Here is a 20,564-nt window from a genome sequence, read left to right on the forward strand (position 1 = left end):
TGTCATTAAATTGACAGCATTATTGTTTGAACCAAATTTAAAAAGAAAAATCATCACTCGACCGGCCAATATTTAATTTTCATTCACAGTATTTCTTGATTTGACTAGTTGACTTGGTCTTTTTTTTTTTTTCAATGACTTGATTTTTTATTCTATTTTTTTATCATAGACTTTGTATTTTATTGCTTGTACATCACCTGCATTATTAATTGAACCCGTAATTGCATTACAAATTTACATTAGAAAAGCATTTTTTTTTATCGACAAAACCATTGTATTAGCATAGGGGTGTGGCTACTGAGTATTTGAGCTCCTTAATTATTAATTAAATATTCATATATAAATTTAGGCATATGAACAATACAAGATAGCAAAGAAAGAGGCAAAAAAGGCAGTTAGCCAAGCAAGAGCACAGGCCTTTGAAAAGTTATATGAGAAACTTGGAACTAAAGAAGGGGAGAAAGATATTTATAGATTAGCAAGGAGTAGAGAAAGGAAATGTCAAGATCTCAATCAAGTTAGGTGCATTAAGGATAAAGAAGGAAAAGTGTCGGTGAAAGATGAGGACATTAAAGAAAGATGGAGAAATTATTTTAATGATCTCTTTAATAATAGTCAAAATGGAAATAGCGTGAATATAGATTATAGAACAATAGAAAAGAATGTAAATTATACTAGAAGGATTAGATCTTTAGAAGTAAAGGAAGCACTGAAGAGAATGAAAGTAGGTAAAGCACTGTGGGAGATGAAATACCAATTGAAGTGTGGAAGTATTTGGGAGATATGGGAGTGGCATGGTTAACTAAATTATTTAATAAGATTCTAAACTCAAAGAAAATGCCTGATGAATGGAGGAAGAGTATTTTAGTACCTATTTTTAAAAATAAGAGTTGCTCAAACTATAGGGGAATTAAACTCATGAGCCATACTATGAAGTTGTGGGAGAGAGTTGTGGAGCATCGACTACGTCATGATACTTCTATCTCTCTCAATCAATTTGGTTTCATGCCTGGTCGTTCAACTATGGAAGCGATCTTTCTCATTAGAAGCTTGATGGAGAAATATAGAGATGGGAAGAAAGATCTACACATGGTTTTTATTGATTTGGAGAAGGCTTATGATAGTGTTCCAAGAGAGGTCTTATGGAATGCGTTAGAACAAAAGAGGGTATCTATTAGGTACATACAAGTATTGAAAGATATGTATGAAGGAGCAACTACTATTGTGCGCACAGTGGGAGGGGACACAAGAGATTTTCCGATCTCAATTGGATTACACCAAGGATCAACCATAAGCCCTTACCTTTTTACATTAGTTTTAGATGAACCGGCGAAACATATACAAGAGAGTATTCCTTGGTGCAAGATGTTTGCGGATGATATTGTTCTGATAGATGAGACACGAGGAGTCAATAGGAAGCTAGAACTTTGGAGAAGTACTCTAGAGTCAAAGGGTTTTAAGTTAATTAGAACGAAGATGAATACATGCATTGCAAGTTCAGTGAAGGCCAAACTGGTGATAGGGAAGGAGTTAGTTTGAATGGAGTGGCACTGTCCCAAAGTAATCACTTTAAATATCTAGGCTCAGTCCTTCAAGTAGATGGGGGATGTGAGGAGGATGTTAGTCATAGGATTAAAGCCGGATGGTTAAAGTGGAGACGTGCCACGGGAGTTTTATGTGATCGTAAGATTCCCAATAAATTAAAAGGAAAATTTTACCGTACAGCCATACGACCGGCTATGCTATATGGTAGCGAGTGTTGGGCACTGAAAGAGTCGTATGCATCTAAGATAAGAGTTGCAGAGATGAGAATGTTAAGGTGGATGAGTGGTCATGCTAGACTAGATAAAGTCCGTAATGAAAGTATTAGAGAAAAGGTAGGAGTGGTGCCAATTGAAGATAAGTTGAGAGAAGGGAGATTGAGGTGGTTTGGTCATGTGAAGCGTAGACATACGGATGCTCCAGTTAGACAAGTAGAGCACATTAGGCTTGAGGATAGAAAGAAAAAAAGGGGTAGATCTAAATTGACTTGGAGGAGAGTAGTACAGCATGACTTAGAAGCATTACACATTTCTGAGGATTTAACCCAAAATCGTTCAGAGTGGAAAAAGCGAATCCATATAGCCGACCCTAAATTTTTGGGATAAAGGCTTAGTTGAGTTGAGTATTCATATATAAATTTATATATTTTATAAATATTTTAATTAATTTTATATATTTTTTAATATAAATATTTAATCTAATAATTATTAAATTCATTTTTTCCATCTGAATCATTTTACACCTTAGTTCATCAGAGTCATATTATTATGAAATTCCTAAGTACCCTTTCCAAGTCTGTTGGGTTCCTCTAGCTCTAACCAACCTCAAAATTGAAATCAGCTTGGTGGAGCTCTGTAACAATTACAGACTTACAGTGGGTGATCGAGATTGGCTTTTACAATTACGGACCCTGTCAGTCGATGTTGCAATTCTGATGGTTTCTGACAAATTCTTAAGGCCATACTACACAACAAATTCGCCCATAAAGATCAGCCTCCACTAAGACAAAGAATAAAGGCCCCTAATACACAGGAGTGGCTGGGCTCATTTACCATCCTAATCTCAAAATATGTCTTATACAATATATGATTTCGTTGTCGTATATTTATTCATGTCTTTGGATACAGTTTATTTAGATCCGAAGCGTGCTGCGTTTGCTGCCCTTACACTCTCTCTCTCTCTCTCTCTCTCTCTCTCTCTCTCTCGTTTTATTTTTTTCCTTAAAACAAAGTTCTTACCTTTTTACATTCCAAGGAAGTAAAGATTTCATAAAATAAAATTTTTGGAAGTTTATAATTTTTTAATGTTTGAGAGGAAAATAATATTTTTTTTAATATTTAAAGGTTTAAAGAGAAAATCTTATTAACCCACTAAATTAATGAGTTAAAAAAATATAAATTTTTAAAATTTTTTAAAAATTTCAAAAATACACTTTAAAAATCTTATTTGCTACCAAGCACAAGTTTCAAATTTTTAAATTTTGAAAAATTTCTTTTTACTTTAAAAAACTTCCCCCAAAACATTGAGTTAGTAGCTTCCTCAATTTGTCAAGTTAATAGTTAAGCTTTCTCTAAACCTAGGTACGTTTATGTGCTAATTGCGATAGACTCCGTTATCTTACACAATATGCGCTAATTGCGATAGACTCCGTTATCTTACACAAACATTAGAGATATTGTGTGAAGGTACAAAGGGATGGACGAAGGAATGAACATTGATGGGTCAAATTTTAAGTATCAATTTATGTTTATTATTATATGTAACATTTTAAAAAAGAGCATGTCATTTCTTTTATATCATGAAAATCATCTATAAATGAATTCATATTAAATTTTCAATAATTTTTTTAATATATATAATAACAAGTAGTGAGAAAGAAATTTATTTTCAATTAATAAATGTCATCAATTTTGATGTATGTATTTTTAATGAATATCTAAAACTAAAATAAGAATAAGTAACTATATCGTATGATCATTGATTTTATTGTTCAATAACTTGAAAATCAAACACAACATTAAAACTGTCAATATCATAAATCAACTAAATTTAAGTTTTAAGAGTTTAAGTATGTAGAGAGATAATTTTAAATTAATTATTATTTTAAAATAATAATTTATAATTATTATAATAAATAATAACTAAAAATTTTCATTTTATATTAATAAAATAAATAAATACAACTATTTATGCTAAAAAATAAATTTTTAGGTTTATTAGTTAATTTATTTTTATAATTAATAGTAAAATTAATTTTAAATATTAAATATGATAAAATTATTATTCTCAAATTTATAGGACAATTTTTAGAGACATTAATAAAACTAACCACTAAAATTAAAACTTTTAACAATTTAAATATAAAAATTAGTAAAACTTTTTTTTTTTTTATAAAATTGCAAATCTTACATAAGCCAGCACTTTGTTTTGGATCCAAGTTTCCACTTGCTCATTTGGCATTATGATTTAATTTGTTTTAGAGTTGTATTTCATTGAGAATATATAAAAAATAAAAATAAAATTATTAGAGATCTATAATTAAAAAAAAAAAAAGTTAACTACAGATACACAGTCAAAATAACATAAATAATTAAATATTAATTTAATTAAATATCGATCGGATAATCTCACTGCACAAAGTTTATAATTCTTATGATTGCGAGATTCAGAAAATTGAAGTGCTGCTCAATTAAAGTTATAATATTTTTTTTTTCTACATTTTATTCCTAAATAAATTTCTATATGTTAGATTGTCACCAACTTCATATTTGAAAGTCATCATCTTCATTCACAAGAAAATTCCTTTGCTACAAAAATACATGTCTATAATTTATAACGATTCATATTAAATTAAGAATTTCAACAGGGCGTTATTTGCTTTCAATTGCAAGGAATTGCTAGATTTAACTAGTTGTCTTTTCTTTTATTGCCCGTATATTGCGTGCATTTAACCTCTAAGCGCATCACAATAACAAAGCAACCCCACCTTTTCCATTTATATGATTCAAAACAACACCGAACAGGAAGAACAGAGATCAAGACGTGAAAGAAACTAACAACATAATCAGAAATATATATAACATTAACATAGCCTGCTTAATTAGAATTACAATTGCAATATACGTTGGAAATTAATTAGCCCACTTGAAGGATGGAACATACTGTTTGGATGACAGTGAGCATGAGGAGAAAAGAAGCTGCTATAACAGAGATAATAGTCCATGGATTATTGAAATACTTTTGCTTCAAGGTTGCCTTCCACTTGTTCCTAGGGATCTTGCAGTACGCGTTAAGATCTTTAACGAGATCAGAAAAATAGAAATACTCACCCACAAGAGTCTGATTGCCAAGACTGTTGACAAAGGTTGCTACGGCTTGGTTATCCTGCAGCCAGTTTTCTATGATTCCATTTTGAATGAGTAGTTCGACATCCTCTTCATCGTTAATAAGAAAATCCATGATAATAACATAGTCACTGGTATAGTTGTCAGACGAATGGCACTGCTCAAAGGCCAATATATTCCTAAGTAAAGTTTCTGTATGATCTGTAATTTTCCATTCTGGAATATACAAAATTCCCTTTTCAAATTTTATGTCAAGTAGGCAATGGCTTGAACTGGATTCAAACTTCACTCCCGCTTGATGGAGATGCGTAATAGTGGGTGTGGATAAATTTCTATATTTTTTGTTTGGAGTTGGGTTTGATGGCTGCAGACATATTCTTAGGAAGTCAACAAGATGCAGCGCTTGAAAGCTCTTCTCCGATAAGTTTTTTAGCTTTAGAGATAGCCTTATAACTTCACGAGTGAAAAAACACTGGATCAACTCAACTATGGAAATTCCAACCTTAGATAGATTCAATAACTTCTCAAGGAAGAAGAAAGGAACCTGATTCTCAAGTAACAATATGTCATACCTTATATTGTTTGTAAGTCGTTGTTTTCTGAATATACGATCTGCTTTTGGCCAGCCACCGAAATATCTTTTTAGAAAGTACTCAATCAAAAAAGCCGCATCTGTTAACATCATTTTCACAAAATCCTCTCTGGGAAATTGAATGTTTTCTGCATAACAATTTCTCAATTCTGTCTCACATGTCTCAGTGGCTTTAATGAACTCCAACAAGCTTACCCCGCTCCTATTTAAAAAATCAAACAGGTACCTTTTTTTATGCTCTTCCATTGCTCGAAATTCCTCCTTCCCATAGTGAAGCGGGCCAATGGAGACTACTCGAGGGGTGTAGGCTTTTTCATTTAACTCGCGTAGTTGCACAGGAACTCTATATATGCAACATTGATCTGATAAACGATGCAAGCTTTTCATCTCGCTTCTCATACACCTTTCTAATTTTTCAATATCAAGTGAAACCTGGTCACTCATCTGCTTCCTTGATGATGTTTCCTCAATCTCCATATCGTAACTCAGCTGATGAGACTATTTATTACTATATTAGTGGACGAGTTTTGAAGATCTTGTGTGGGCAGATAAATTATGTATAAACTCAAATAACACATCAAGAAATGAAATGATTAGACCAATGATGAGTGGTGCTGGAATGTGTTTATGGTAGTGAGTGAGGTTTCTTGATGATTTGTAACAAAAACAAATAATTTCTCTAACCACTTTGTGCATCTATTGGAAGCATTATCCTACCTTATCACTACAGTCGATTAATTATTGGAATAAAGTTCAATTTGTCCTGTACTTGTTGAAGAGATTTAATTTAATTTATTTTTAATTTTTTGTCAAATTTAATTTATAAATTTTGATTTATATTCAAATTAGTCCAATTAATAAAAATATACAATTATTTAATTATTTTTTAAATATTAAAATATTATTTTTATATTATATAATTAATTAATAAAAATATTATTTTTATTATTCAATATTATTAATTAAACTGAAAATATAAAAAAATATTTCTATATTCTCATATAATTAATTAAAATTAAAAATCATTACTATTCTAATTAATAATAAAAATAATATTTTTATTTAATTAATTATACAATATAAAAAATAATATTTTAATATTAACAAAAGTCATTTTTTAATATTATTTAAACAAAATAATTAAATATTTTTAAAATGATATTAAAATATTATTTTTATATTACATAATTTGTATAATTAAAATATTAAATAAATTATTTTTATATTATATTTTAATATTAAAAAATAATATTTTTATTAATTGAGCTAATTTAAGTGTAAATCAAAATTTATGATTTAAATTGAATTAAAAATTAAAATTAAACTAAATTAAATCTCTTCAATTAATACAGAAAGTAAATTGAACTTTATTCCATTAATCATTTAGCTATAACTTTCCCCCCATGTATAAAAAAAAAATGATATATTTAGCGGCAACACTTCCTAGTTCTCCCTCTCCTTCAAGTGTATTCTTCACAAGAAAGACAATTGAATAAAATTTTTATTAGGTGTGGTTTATTCAATTTAAAATTTGAAAAAACTGACAAATATAAAGCAAAAGTGACTAAATAAAAAGGCAATTGAGTATTCTGGGTCCAGAGGAGTCCATCGGGCCTTCTAGAGAAAGGCCTATGAAAAATGAACAAGGTCCTGATGTTGGGCTGAGTAGCGATGGGCCTGTCTTCTATTCCATGGGTGTCTATGATGCGCTTCAGTCAGAGCGCCATGTGAAATGGGCTTGAACCATTCTAGAAATCGACAGAGAGTCCTGTTAGTATTGTTCATAACATACCGATACAGGCCATGAGGGAATTCGATCTGTGGAATAGAGTGTAACCATGCACCAGAGGAGCCATAGTTCTTCTAGGATGAGTTCTCTGCCAGGTTGGATACTGAAACAGGTGAGGAAAGGGTTATCAGGGATAAAAACAGTGGAGGAGGGGAGTAATCCCCTTAGGGTGTTTCTTGCACTCAGGTAGTGAAACAAGTGATCCCTTGCGAACTTAGCCATTTTTGAGATAGGCTGGTTTGGTGAACATCCAGGGGGAAAACTGTCTGGAGTAGGAACCAGGAGATTGTGCATTGGAGCTGGAGAGGATGAGGATGATGCCATGAGGATCAAGGGGAGTGAAGAGGAAGCTTGAATTAGGTGAAGGATTTTTGGCCTGGATAGAAGGTCAGGAACCAAGTTGTGTTTCCCTTTGATATGCTGGACTGTGAATTTATACTTGGCGAACCAGTCCTTAAGCCTCAGTAATTGTGGTTCAGGAAGAGACTTGTTTTTGAAGTCTAGAACCTTTGGGAAGGATGAGCTGTCCATGACCACAGTGAAGTGGTGGCCAATCAGATGAAATTCGAATCTCTTGATTCCATTTTTGACAGCCAATATCTCTTTATAGACTGAATGATAATGTTTTTGGGGTTCTGGGAACTCTCCACTAGCATGTCCGCAGATATGCTTTTCTCCTTGAATTTCTTCGATGAGGACTGCACCCCAGTGGGTGTCACTAGCATCAGTCTGAAGGATGCGGCATCCAATGCTGGGAATCTTTAGTGGTGGCGGGTTTAAGGCCACTTCTTTTAATTTTTTGACTGCACATGTCTGTTCTTCCCTCCATGGTGGGGGATCCTTTTTAAGCATCTTTGACAGCTGGCAAGTGTGGGCGGCCACATGCGGGATAAACTTCCTGATGTAATTGATGATACCAAGGAACTGTTGTATTTGTTTTACTGTTAAGTCCTTATCAGGAAACTTCAGTAATTCTTCTGCAATGTGAGGTCCCGGTTGGTATTTTCCATCCTTGAATTTCATTCCAAGGAAGTCGATGTCAGTTTGGGCCAGTGAGCTCTTCTTTTCTGATAGCATAATTCCATAGGAATCTACCAGTTGTTGGAATGTGGAGAGGAGTGTCCTATGGGCCGTAACATCTTTGGAGAAGAGAAGGATATCATCTATGTAGATAAGAGCACTGTGTAGTATGGGCTCAAATATCCTTGTCATGGCCTTTTGGAAAACTGATGGGGCCGTCTTAAGGCCGAATGGAAGGACTGTCCATTGATATTGGGCCGTAGGAATGCAGAAGGCAGTCTTGGGCCTATCAGAGGGGTTAATACCCAATTGCCAAAAACCAGCTTTGAGATCAAACTTTGAGAAGATATGGGCTTCGTGCAGTTGAGTGAACAAGGCCTCAGGCTTTGGTAACGGGAATTTGTCATCTTGAAGGAAGTGGTTGAGGGGCTTGTAGTCAATGACAAGCCGTTTCTTTCCTCTTAATCGCTCAGATCTTTTTTCAACATAAAAGGCCTGGCAGGCCCACTGAGAAGATGTGGGTTCTATGAGACCTTGCTGGAGGAGCTGTTTGCACTCTTCTTGGGCTAGAGCCAAGTCTGTAGGGTTCATCCCCGGGTGTGATGCCTTTGTCGGATTGATATCTTCATTAAGCTTAAACGGAAGACTGACAAAGAAATCCGAATTCTGCCACAGGGGATGGTGATGATGAAAATGTGCATGGGAATCAGCACAGGACCGCAAGAGCAGCTCCTTGTGTTCTTGGAACTCAGCTGAGGCATCAGCCAGAGAATATAACCTTGGGACAGAAGTAAATGGCTGAAAGCTCCTCTTATATTTCAATCCTGTGGGGAGGATCTTCAAATGCTTCGCCTGTTGGTACAAGTCAAAGCCTATCAATAGATCCTTGTCAGGAAGATCCGACCCGATGACCCTAGTCCAAAGGATACAAGTGGGGAAGAACTGGATTCCAATTGGGTGCTTAGTGATAAGGCTAGTTTTGAAAACGTTTCCATCTGCAGCCTTAAAGTATTCTTCATGAGGGACCCAGTATTCTGAGGGTAAGATGGCTGGGTTCATCATGCTTTTGTGAGCCCCGGTATCCAGGAAGCCAATGACACTAATGGGCCGTTCATACTTACTGGGAAGAATATGGATCGGGACTAAAGGAATTGGAATAGTGTCTGGGCCATAGGTGGATTGGGAGGATTGGATATGTTGGGCCAGGTAAGACGGATAATGGGCTTCAGTGTCTGAACTGGATTCTTCTGAGGTGAATGAGTAATCTTCTTCTGATCCAGTGTCTACTCCAAGGGCAAAGACTGTGTCTTCATCAGGCTCATCCTGTTCAGAGAACAGGGATTCAACATCATCATGTTCCAGGGAGATGTGAGAGGCCTGCTGTATGTGTTGTAACAGCTTAACTGCCTTATTAGGGTTTCTTGGGCAGTTCTTGGCATAATGACCTCGATTGCCACAGATATAACACCTTTCAGACTTCTTTGTACCCGTCCTTTTCTTTCGAAAGTATCTGACTGACCTCCTTCCTTTCTTTTGCTTGAAAGGGGGTTTGAATCCAGAAGGATGCTTCTTGTAATGTGCTTTCTTCTTTGTCTTGCATTCACAATTCTTTTCCTTGCATTTAATGGCAAGGTGAGACTTCTGGCATACATTCTTCAAAGCTTTGCTGTTGTCAATGATATCTTTGAACAGCTTCTGTTGTTCGCACATTTTATCCAGACAAGCCAGAGTCATTTGATGGATTTCTCCTATGGTGATGGCATTCATCGCTCTTCTGGTAGTAGCAATACTTCTATGGAGTTCTGGTTGTAATGCTTCTGGCAGGGAGGCAATATAGGTATGCCGGAGGTTGACATCATTGTAACCATTAAGCAGATAATAACGTTGAGTCATGCGCTGGTAGTGTTTCTCAATGTCTGATCTTTTCAAAGAACAGCAGCGCATATCAAAGAACTCTTGTCTTAACTGCTTGCTGTATAAGGATGCATCTCCCAGAAATTCAGCAAAGAGAGCGTTGATTGCTTGTAAGGGAGTCAGGTGGCAAAATTGAGCTTTCTGATATTCTCCAATGGAGGAAAACCAGTCTTGTAATGTGCCAACAGTTCGAGAGATGAATTCTCTGAGTATAGCATGGGAGTCAGCACCTTCCCGGAGCATTTGGACATCAAGCCAAGCTTTAAATTCTGCAAGACGGTCTCTCCATCTTGATGGGGGAACATCATCCAAGGTGAACCATGGGCCTGAACTGGGCCTGGCCTGTTGTGGAGCGCCTGGTAGCCCAAAGTCTAGAATTGGTTCATCATCAGGAATTTCAACATGGGGGTCTTGAGGAGGCCCTGTAGGGCCTGTAGTGCCACTGGTAGAATCTGTAGTTGGTGAAGGACCTGTTTGGGAGGTTGTTGGCTGAGGATCAGCCATGAGCAGTGTTGTCCCGCGCTCTCCATATTGTAACTCTCGGTGAATAATTGATGAGCTATGTGTCGGTGGGACGGATGAGTTTTGTGAGGGCTGGGCAGATCCAGATGCCACATCCAGAAATTATCTACAATCTCTGCTCTCATTTTAAGCATTTAAGAAAGCGCGTGACCCTACCTCATTATAAAAGTCTTTCAATCATTTCATATTACGTACGTTTAGTTTTTGTAACGATCTTATTTTATTGGAAATGTGTTTCCTGCACAAAAAAAAAAATAATAAAAATATATATATATATATATTCTACAAGTTTTTTTTTTCCAATAGATAAAAATATTCTACAAGTTGGGTACTAAGAAAAGGACTTCACACATTTTCTTGGAAATTTTAATGGGTCCTAATTAATATGACATTTCATAACTCTCTTATCAATAATTAAAAAAAAAAAACCTATGATATTGATAAATGAGAAATCTACATATAAAATCTATATGCCCTTTAAACTCTGATTAAGTTGGGTAAAATCTAATAGGAGAAATATATATATATATACAATTGGATTCAAAAATGAGATTTTTAGAGGCATCAGCAGGTGGGGTTGGTTTGGATTGCATGTTAGTTGAAATTTGCTAATATTTTAGAAATATTTTTTATTTATTTAATTTAAAATTTAAAATTAAAACTGTACAATCAATTCATAAATATTATTAAACTAAAATTTATTAAAATATCTTTACTAGATTCATTGACCAATTTTATCATTATTAATGAATTTTAATTAATAATAATATTAGATCGTTGTCATTAAATTGACAGCATTATTGTTTGAACCAAATTTAAAAAGAAAAATCATCACTCGACCGGCCAATATTTAATTTTCATTCACAGTATTTCTTGATTTGACTAGTTGACTTGGTCTTTTTTTTTTTTTCAATGACTTGATTTTTTATTCTATTTTTTTATCATAGACTTTGTATTTTATTGCTTGTACATCACCTGCATTATTAATTGAACCCGTAATTGCATTACAAATTTACATTAGAAAAGCAATTTTTTTTTTTATCGACAAAACCATTGTATTAGCATAGGGGTGTGGCTACTGAGTATTTGAGCTCCTTAATTATTAAATTAAATATTCATATATAAATTTATATATTTTAATTAATTTTATATATTTTTTAATATAAATATTTAATCTAATAATTATTAAATTCATTTTTTCCATCTGAATCATTTTACACCTTAGTTCATCAGAGTCATATTATTATGAAATTCCTAAGTACCCTTTCCAATTCTGTTGGGTTCCTCTAGCTCTAACCAACCTCAAAATTGAAATCAGCTTGGTGGAGCTCTGTAACAATTACAGACTTACAGTGGGTGATCGAGATTGGCTTTTACAATTACAGACCCTGTCAGTCGATGTTGCAATTCTGATGGTTTCTGACAAATTCTTAAGGCCATACTACACAACAAATTCGCCCATAAAGATCAGCCTCCACTAAGACAAAGAATAAAGGCCCCTAATACACAGGAGTGGCATTTCTTTTATATCATAAAAATCATCTATAAATGAATTCATATTAAATTTTCAATAATTTTTTTAATATATATAATAACAAGTAGTGAGAAAGAAATTTATTTTCAATTAATAAATGTCATCAATTTTGATGTATGTATTTTTAATGAATATCTAAAACTAAAATAAGAATAAGTAACTATATCGTATGATCATTGATTTTATTGTTCAATAACTTGAAAATCAAACACAACATTAAAACTGTCAATATCATAAATCAACTAAATTTAAGTTTTAAGAGTTTAAGTATGTAGAGAGATAATTTTAAATTAATTATTATTTTAAAATAATAATTTATAATTATTATAATAAATAATAACTAAAAATTTTCATTTTATATTAATAAAATAAATAAATACAACTATTTATGCTAAAAAATAAATTTTTAGGTTTATTAGTTAATTTATTTTTATAATTAATAGTAAAATTAATTTTAAATATTAAATATGATAAAATTATTATTCTCAAATTTATAGGACAATTTTTAGAGACATTAATAAAACTAACCACTAAAATTAAAACTTTTAACAATTTAAATATAAAAATTAGTAAAACTTTTTTTTTTTTTATATAATTGCAAATTTTACAAAGAAAAAAAATTGGGGCCAAGGCCTCTCACCATGGGCGTGGGTCGTCCCTGGTCCCAGGAAGGGACCTAACTACACGAAAGTGAGTAGTTAAGTGTGATGTTTAAATATTTATTTTATTATCTGAACCTGAATTTATTTATTAGAAGTAAGGATGGATAATTGTTATCATAATTTAAATGTTAATTTATTATTAACTTATCGTGAGATATCTGTGGAAAATAACCATTTTACAGTATAATTAATGACTTTTAAATTCTCTTCGGCTAAACAACTCTCTCTTACAATAAATAGAGAAATTTTCTTCCTAAATCGCTCCTAATTTTTAAGGCTTGGGATATGGATAATGTATCTTGGGCACTATTTCCCTTCTTAACTAGTTTTTTGGGGGCTTATTTTCTTAAGAGCCTCCACCACCTGCTGGTTCAACAGCTTCCTGCTGCACTTGAAAGCTCTTCTCCTTCGAGTTACTTTGCCTCTAAATATATTGACATCCAACTTCACGAATTAAAAAGCACTGGACCAACTTAGTAATGGAAAGTTCAACCCCAGATAAATTCAATAAATACTCAAGGAATAAGAATAGAACATCAATATGTCAAATCTTATATTGTTTGTAATTCATTGTTTTTTGAATATACGATCCGCATCTAGCTAGTCTTTTTAAGAAAGTACTCAATTAAGAAAGCCGCATTTGTCAACATCATCTTCACAAAACTCCTCTCTGTGATGTTGATTGGTTTCTGCATAACAATCTCATTCATGTCTCAGTAGCTTAATGGACACCAACAAGCTTACCAGGTTTCTCTTTGGAAAATCAAGCAGGTACCTTTTTTATGCTCTTACATTGCTTGAAATTCATTATTGCCATAATGAAGAGGGCTCGAGGGGTATAGAGTTTTTCATTTAACTCGAGGAGTTGCCGAGGAACTCTGTATATGCAGTACTGATCTGATAAAGGATGCAAGCTCTTGATCTCCCTTCTAATTAATTTTTCAATATCAAGTGTGACCTGGTCACTCACGTCCTAGTATAAAAAAAAATAAATGATACATTTAGCTGTAACACTTCCTAGTTCTCTCTCTCCTTCAAATGTATTCTTCACAAGGGAAAAAAAAAAGTTTTCACAATTGTATAAATTTTTATTAGGCGTGGTTTATTCAATTTAAAATTTAATAAAATTGAATAAATTAAAATTTTTGAAAGAATGAATCAGATTTATTAATCAAATAAAACTAAATAAACTATCAAATAATTTTATTGGACTCAATTTTGTAATTTTTTAATATACAAAATATAAAATTATACACAATTCAGTCAGTTTGATTAATTCGATTTATTAACTTTAAAAATCAATTGAATTAAGCTAAGTTATAAAAGTAACTAAGTCGTAATAATTAAATAAAATCAGTTCATTTAAGTTTTTAATTTAATTTATATGATGCTCAAATTTATAAGATAAAGAAAAATGAAAAGCATGAAAAATTAGGAAGTGAAAAAGGGAAAAAAAATGATATTGAAGTTAGCAGTAAGCAAAGTATAAGTAATTAATGAGATTTAATTTAATGATAATAAAATTAGCAGTAAAATTTTCCATTTATGTTTTAATTATCAGATAGTTAATTATGAGTGAAAATAATACTACTGAAAATTAATAACATAGGGTAGGAAAATAATAATTTTTGGCTTAGTTAATGGGCCAAAAGGCCCAGACTACACAAATTCGCACAGTAGGAACAGAATCTCCCAAGGCAAACAATATGGGCCTGTGAGTGGCTGGGCTCATTAATATATCGGATGTAATATATATGATTTCGTTATGATATATTTATTCCTGTATTTTGAAAGAAACAAAAGGGTACTTGCAACTTAAAAGTGTTATTCAGATATGAAGCGAGCTGCTTTTACAACTCTTGCTCTTTTAATGGCTTTCCTCAATTTGACAGCTTGATAGTTAAGCCAATGTTTATGTGCTAATTGCGATACTCTGCGCTACCTTATACAAGCATTAGGGCCATGGCAAGAAGGGATCCTACTTAATCCGTAATTTGATATATCTCAAACTTTGTATCCAGCAATGTAATTGCCAGGCTATTACTTCAATATCATATGATTTGAAAGATTCATAAAGGAATAATTACAATAAACACTACATATAGTAGTTAATACTGAATATTAATTCAAAAAATCCTTATTCTCTATCATAAAAAGAATTAAATATAGGCTCTTTGGCATCGGTCCAAAAATGATTTACTGCACCGTTGGACCCTCTTCTTTAATGCAAAACCATGTATAGTCCTTATCTCGCTAATGCTTCACATGCACTGTTTGTTTGCTTGTTTTTCATATCCCTCTGCCATTAAATCGTCACCTTGTTCAACATCCATAAACACACAGTTGCCCGACTCGATTCATTAGGATATATAACATTTGTAATATTCTTTTATCAATTATTCACGCATTCTCACTGATTTTGCTTTATGCTTTGCACCAATTTACCAGTTGTTGAAACCATGCAAAATTACGTGCATAAAACGTTTAATTTTCATAGCAACGTAGATACACAAACCCTTTTACTGTTACATATTACTACAAACAAATTACCAAATCTCACATCGTCTCGGCTGATGCATTATTCAGCAAGCTCTAAGCGGTTTTCCGCAAAGGCAATCATTATAAGCAAACGATGACGCTTCAAGATGATCGAACGGAGCACCTGCCGGAATTTTCCCGCATAGGTGGTTGTGACTCAGATCCAAGTGCCCTATATACGATGCTGCTGATAAAGATTTTGGTATTGGCCCCCGAAAACCATTATACGATAAATCAAGAACCGTAAAGTAGGATCTCACGCTGAAAACATCCGGTAAATATCCTTCAAATGCGTTCTTGCTTAGATTCAAATTGCTAATACCCGAATTGAACAAGCTTGCTGGTATAACCCCTGAAAGCTTGTTAACGTCCAGATTTAGTGTCGCTAATACGGCCATTCTACCCAGAGAAGGAGGTATAGTGCCCGATAGTCTGTTCAACGAAAGATCCAAATCGGCAAGACGGTAAATATTCGAAATAGAACTGGGTATTGACCCGCTAATATAATTGTGGCTAAGCAAAGCACGGCTCAACATTCTGAGACGCCCGAAGTTTACAGGAAGTGGGCCCGAGATTCGGTTGCTACGCAAATCCAGGTGCATCATGCTGGAGAGATTCGTCAAAGAACGCGGGATCTCACCGGATATAAGATTATCGGCGACGTTCAGCACAGTTAATCTTTGTAATCGCCCTATATCAGCAGGAAGATCACCAGAGAGCCGATTCCCAATCAAATCAAGAATCCTTAGAAATGGAAGTGAAGTGATGCACAGCGGGATCTCCCCGGATATCCCTTTCCAATCTGCAATTATAAGACTCGAGAGGCGCTCTAGCTTGCAGATGGAAGTAGAGATTGTACCAGTCATATAACCGGACCTGCCAGCTTTTCGAAAGATGGGATCTTCGGACTCACCTCGGAGGTTTAAATCTGCGACCCGATGGGTCTCTGGGTCGCAACTGACGCCATACCACTTATAACAGCAGTCGGTGCCGGTCCAAGAATTGAAGATGCCCAAATAAGGCTCGTGGAGTGCTGCTTTGAAGGCCAGCAGAGCAGCGCGGTCCGACGGTGGGCAGCTATTAACAGTGTAAACAGTGGCTAAAAACACCATTAACGTAATATATAAGAATGCGGCCATGGTTTTTGTGTAGTTTCTCTCTCTTTCTACGGAAGGTTTCTGTCTCTACAATGAGTGACGAAATAGAGTTGACCGAGAGTTTAAGCTCAGGTGAGATGTGAAACATGTGCAGGACCTGACAACGTTGTCGTGGTATATATATGCATTCTTTCGTGACGGATTTGCCCCTAAGTTCCGAAGCTCTGCCGCTTCCCCAAAATGATGGTCCTGGATAATTACAGGTTTGTTTATCTATCTCATAGAATTGATGGTTGAACAACTTATAAAGATAAGATACAAGGACGTATGAGTGAAATTGTGAGTCTCCACTGCAATTAACTTTTCGGTTACCATACATATATAGCTTGTCATTGCAATTACAGGATAGGAATGAGGGGCTCGGGGAGCTGAATCTAATAATTCAGTGTGAACACATAAACAATTCAACATGGGGAAAGGATAAGCTCAGCTTGCTAGCTGTGTGAGGTGAGACAGTCATGGGCGATGTAGTTCACAACGTGGCTTTTTCTGGTCCATTATTTGTTATCTTGGACATCCAGGAAAGAGGGGATTAATCCCATAATTACGTTTAAAAGTTTCATTGAAACACACCTATAACTTCCTCTATTGGAAGACACTCGATTATTAACAGCTTCTTCAAGTAGTAACAAGTTATTAAAATTCTTACACCAGGTTCTGTGTCCATGAAATGTCATTATGGTAAAAACTTACACCACACCCATAATTAATGTGCAAAGCTAATCTTAACCATTGGTGTTAGTTAAAAAGAGTACTGGATCGATCTGCATCATTCAGAGTCATCTGCCCTATCTTTACAGTACTGCTGAAACTGGACCACTAAAGATGAAGATCATGTAAGTGGGGCATATTCAGATTTTGAAATCAATAGAGGACAACCAGTCACTTGTCCATGTTATGGAGATTTCAAACCAACTTCAAAGCTGTAGATCTTGAACAAAATAGTTACCTCATCATAGCCCAATAGTAATATTCAGAATAATTTCTTCACATTGTTTCTACTTTGAGTAGTACTAATTCAATTTTGAAATTGTAGATGTTAAATTTAATGTAAAAAAAAAACTCTCAAATTAAAACTCAAATATATAGATGATATTAAAAATAATTTTATATTTTTAATATATTTTTTATACATAAATATTTATTAAATTTAAAGCATAAATAAATAAATATTTATCTTATTTCGTGTAGTTTGTATGAACATATAAAAGAAAGTGTCACGTACAACTTGACATATATTTATAGTTTACATGATTGGAGATAAGCAAGCAAGTGCTACATGTGCAAGAGGGTCCAAACAATAAAGAAAAAAATGCATTATTAGTTATTGTATTATTAAGAAAATAATTTTTAAATATGTTAATTATAAATATTAAAAATTAATTTATATGTTTTAGACATAGAAGTGCATCAAAATAATAATAATCCTTGTTTATGATAAAAAAAAAATTCTGAAAAGCAATTTTTTTTTAATCTCTAAATCACAATGTATATAGATTATGAATGATGTGAGATGAGGTTTTGCCCTATCATGTGTTTTCATTGTCCCTTCTTCTATTTTGCCGACTACAAGCACAATAATGGAATCCTCACCCAGCACCCTCCCCTCTCCCCCACCCCCACAAAAAAACAAAAAACCCCCAAACCTTTTCTCGATGAGGATTACCAATAAAATAATCTTGAACACAATTTATACTAAAATTCCAGCAATCAGTTAAGATAATAGCAATGTTTGATGATGATTAGGATTTTTTTTTCTTTTTTTAGAAAATACAGGCAGTGTCTGGGGGAATCAACAACAGGAATTCTGGATAGATGATCAAGAAAAAGATCCCATGTTGAGCCAGAGCCAGATATACTTAGTAGAATTATGCATGCACATGCACTTTGCTTGAGACATGGCTCTGAATGAGGAAAGCCACCGCCCACTGCCCCTTTTTTTCTTCAGTCTTCATGCAAATTAACTCACAGCTACATGTAAGAAACCATATATAAATTACACGTACAGAAAGTTTGTGAAATTTGTGGAGCAAATTCTTTCTAAGCCACCACTTGCAGGAAATAGTATATGATTTGGGTTTTTGGTCATGGACTTAAATATATTCTTCTGACAACACAACTTATCCCAAAAATTATTGCACATTCACCAGGAACTATGATTTTATATACATAATTTAAATTAAATGATAATTTGATAAAAATTAATAATATAATAATTATATTTTGTGAAACTCATATATATATATATATATATATATATATATATATATATATATATGAGTTTCACAAAATATAATTATTATATTATTTTTTTTAAGTTTAATAACTATATCTACTTATGTGTTAATTTTATAGTGATTTGTGATTTCATATAATTTTGTTTTTAACTGCTTCATACAACCTTTTTATTCTTACATAAAATCACCAATTCATTGTATAATTACTCCGATCTTAGGGTCATATTCACTTGAAAGTCATCTTTTTCTCTGCTTCAGCCTCAAATGGATTGAAACAGTGATGGCCTTGTTGTGGATGCAATTAAGATCCGTTGAGCCCAAATACTATTTCTTTGCTGATTTTCAAATTCTTATGATCTTGATCCCAAAGCCAAAATAAATTGAGGTATCTAATATTAATATAAACAACCACCCTTTATTTAAAAAAATATATATATATATTTCCTCCTTTTTTTTCTTGGCGATGAAATGGCATCCTTTCCTATGGTTAAATGTCATGCGTAAATATTTATACAACCTTCAATGCAATTCAAGCAAAGCTACCCACAACCACAAGATCTCCAAATTAAGGACCGGGAAGAACAATTACAAGACCATAACTCATTTCCTGGACTTGGAAGCCCACTACGTTCTAATGGGCCACTAGCTTTCTTGAAAACTTTCCAAGTGCCAACTTCAACAAGGAAGGGCCCATTTTATAAATGGTAGTATACTTCAAATGATGTAGAAATTCCCCCTATAAAGTTTCGAATTTGGATTTTATTTGTAATAAATCAATTAAAATCTATTTTGTTATAGCATTATAATTAAATATATGTTATTAAAAAGGTATTATCAATAAAGAAAAAGTGGTAATGGAAAACAAAACCTTAAAACATTCCAGTGAAGGAAGGAAGTGGGGGCTAGCAAGCAGTAGCGAGTAGGATGGAGAGGCAATGTGAAAGTAGAATCACTCAGATTTCAATCATTTTGATACCAAAAGAGGAAAATATTATGAATTTGTTGGCTTTGGCATTTTTGGAGAAGAATCTATTCCTGTAATGACATTTGGCCCCCAGTTGGGCAGGAAGTAGCCTTCCATATCTCCCCCACCATTATTCCTCCATTTTATTTCATTTCTTTTTTCCGGAATCTTTTACATCATTTTCACACTATTTCAAACTCATACTAAATTTCTTATCATTTCATTTCATAATAATTAACCCAATTAAATTTCAAAAAAAAAAAAACCCAAATAAGTGTAAAAATAAAATTGAATTAAAAAAGTAAAAACATTTTAATTTTTAATTAAAAATTAAATTAAATTAATTAAAATCCTTCCAATTTAAATTTTAATTCAATTTGAATCGATTATACTTAAATCGAAGTATAATTGATTTCGGTCTAAACCGGAGCGTGTCCATCTACGATACGGTTCGCACAACTCCTGTTTAAAATGGTTACGTGGACGGTCGAAATATTTGCTTAATAATTTTATTGCAATTTCTCCGAACATGATGGAGGGCCGCCATTGTTCTTAGGACAGAAAACCTAAGAAAACGACATCGTTCACATCAATGCGCACTGACTATTCCTTTTTGGTGGGCCCGTATTTGTCACATTTCACTGAATGAATGCAACTTTGGATCCAATATACTCCACTGACTCGATCAGAGTTCGTCGTTTAGCCATTTAATTAATGATTATTTCAAATCAAGATCCTAAACCCGGGTT

General features: G+C 33.4%; 2 protein-coding genes across 2 annotated transcripts; both read right to left on the reverse strand.

Moving 5' to 3' along the window:
• Nucleotides 1–4,603: 4,603 nt before the first annotated feature.
• On the reverse strand, nt 4,604–6,121 carry LOC131171978 (putative UPF0481 protein At3g02645). The gene has a single exon (XM_058132832.1). It carries the CDS (start codon nt 5,953–5,955, stop codon nt 4,678–4,680), a length of 1,278 nt encoding a protein of 425 aa, XP_057988815.1. The 5' UTR covers nt 5,956–6,121; the 3' UTR covers nt 4,604–4,677.
• A 9,270-nt stretch (nt 6,122–15,391) lies between these two features.
• Nucleotides 15,392–16,903, reverse strand: LOC110641947 (DNA damage-repair/toleration protein DRT100). The gene has a single exon (XM_021793846.2). The coding sequence runs from the start codon at nt 16,594–16,596 to the stop codon at nt 15,502–15,504; it is 1,095 nt and encodes a 364-aa protein (XP_021649538.2). The 5' UTR covers nt 16,597–16,903; the 3' UTR covers nt 15,392–15,501.
• Between the last annotated feature and the right edge of the window lie 3,661 nt (nt 16,904–20,564).

Source organism: Hevea brasiliensis, chromosome 13 (genome assembly GCF_030052815.1).
Source record: "Hevea brasiliensis isolate MT/VB/25A 57/8 chromosome 13, ASM3005281v1, whole genome shotgun sequence".
In the NCBI taxonomy this organism is placed as follows: domain Eukaryota; kingdom Viridiplantae; phylum Streptophyta; class Magnoliopsida; order Malpighiales; family Euphorbiaceae; genus Hevea; species Hevea brasiliensis.

Coding starts and splice junctions, on each gene's coding strand:
- LOC110641947 (XM_021793846.2), bottom strand. CDS start 16,596: ATGGCCGCATTCTTATATATTACGTTAATGGTGTTTTTAGCCACTGTT.
- LOC131171978 (XM_058132832.1), bottom strand. CDS start 5,955: ATGGAGATTGAGGAAACATCATCAAGGAAGCAGATGAGTGACCAGGTT.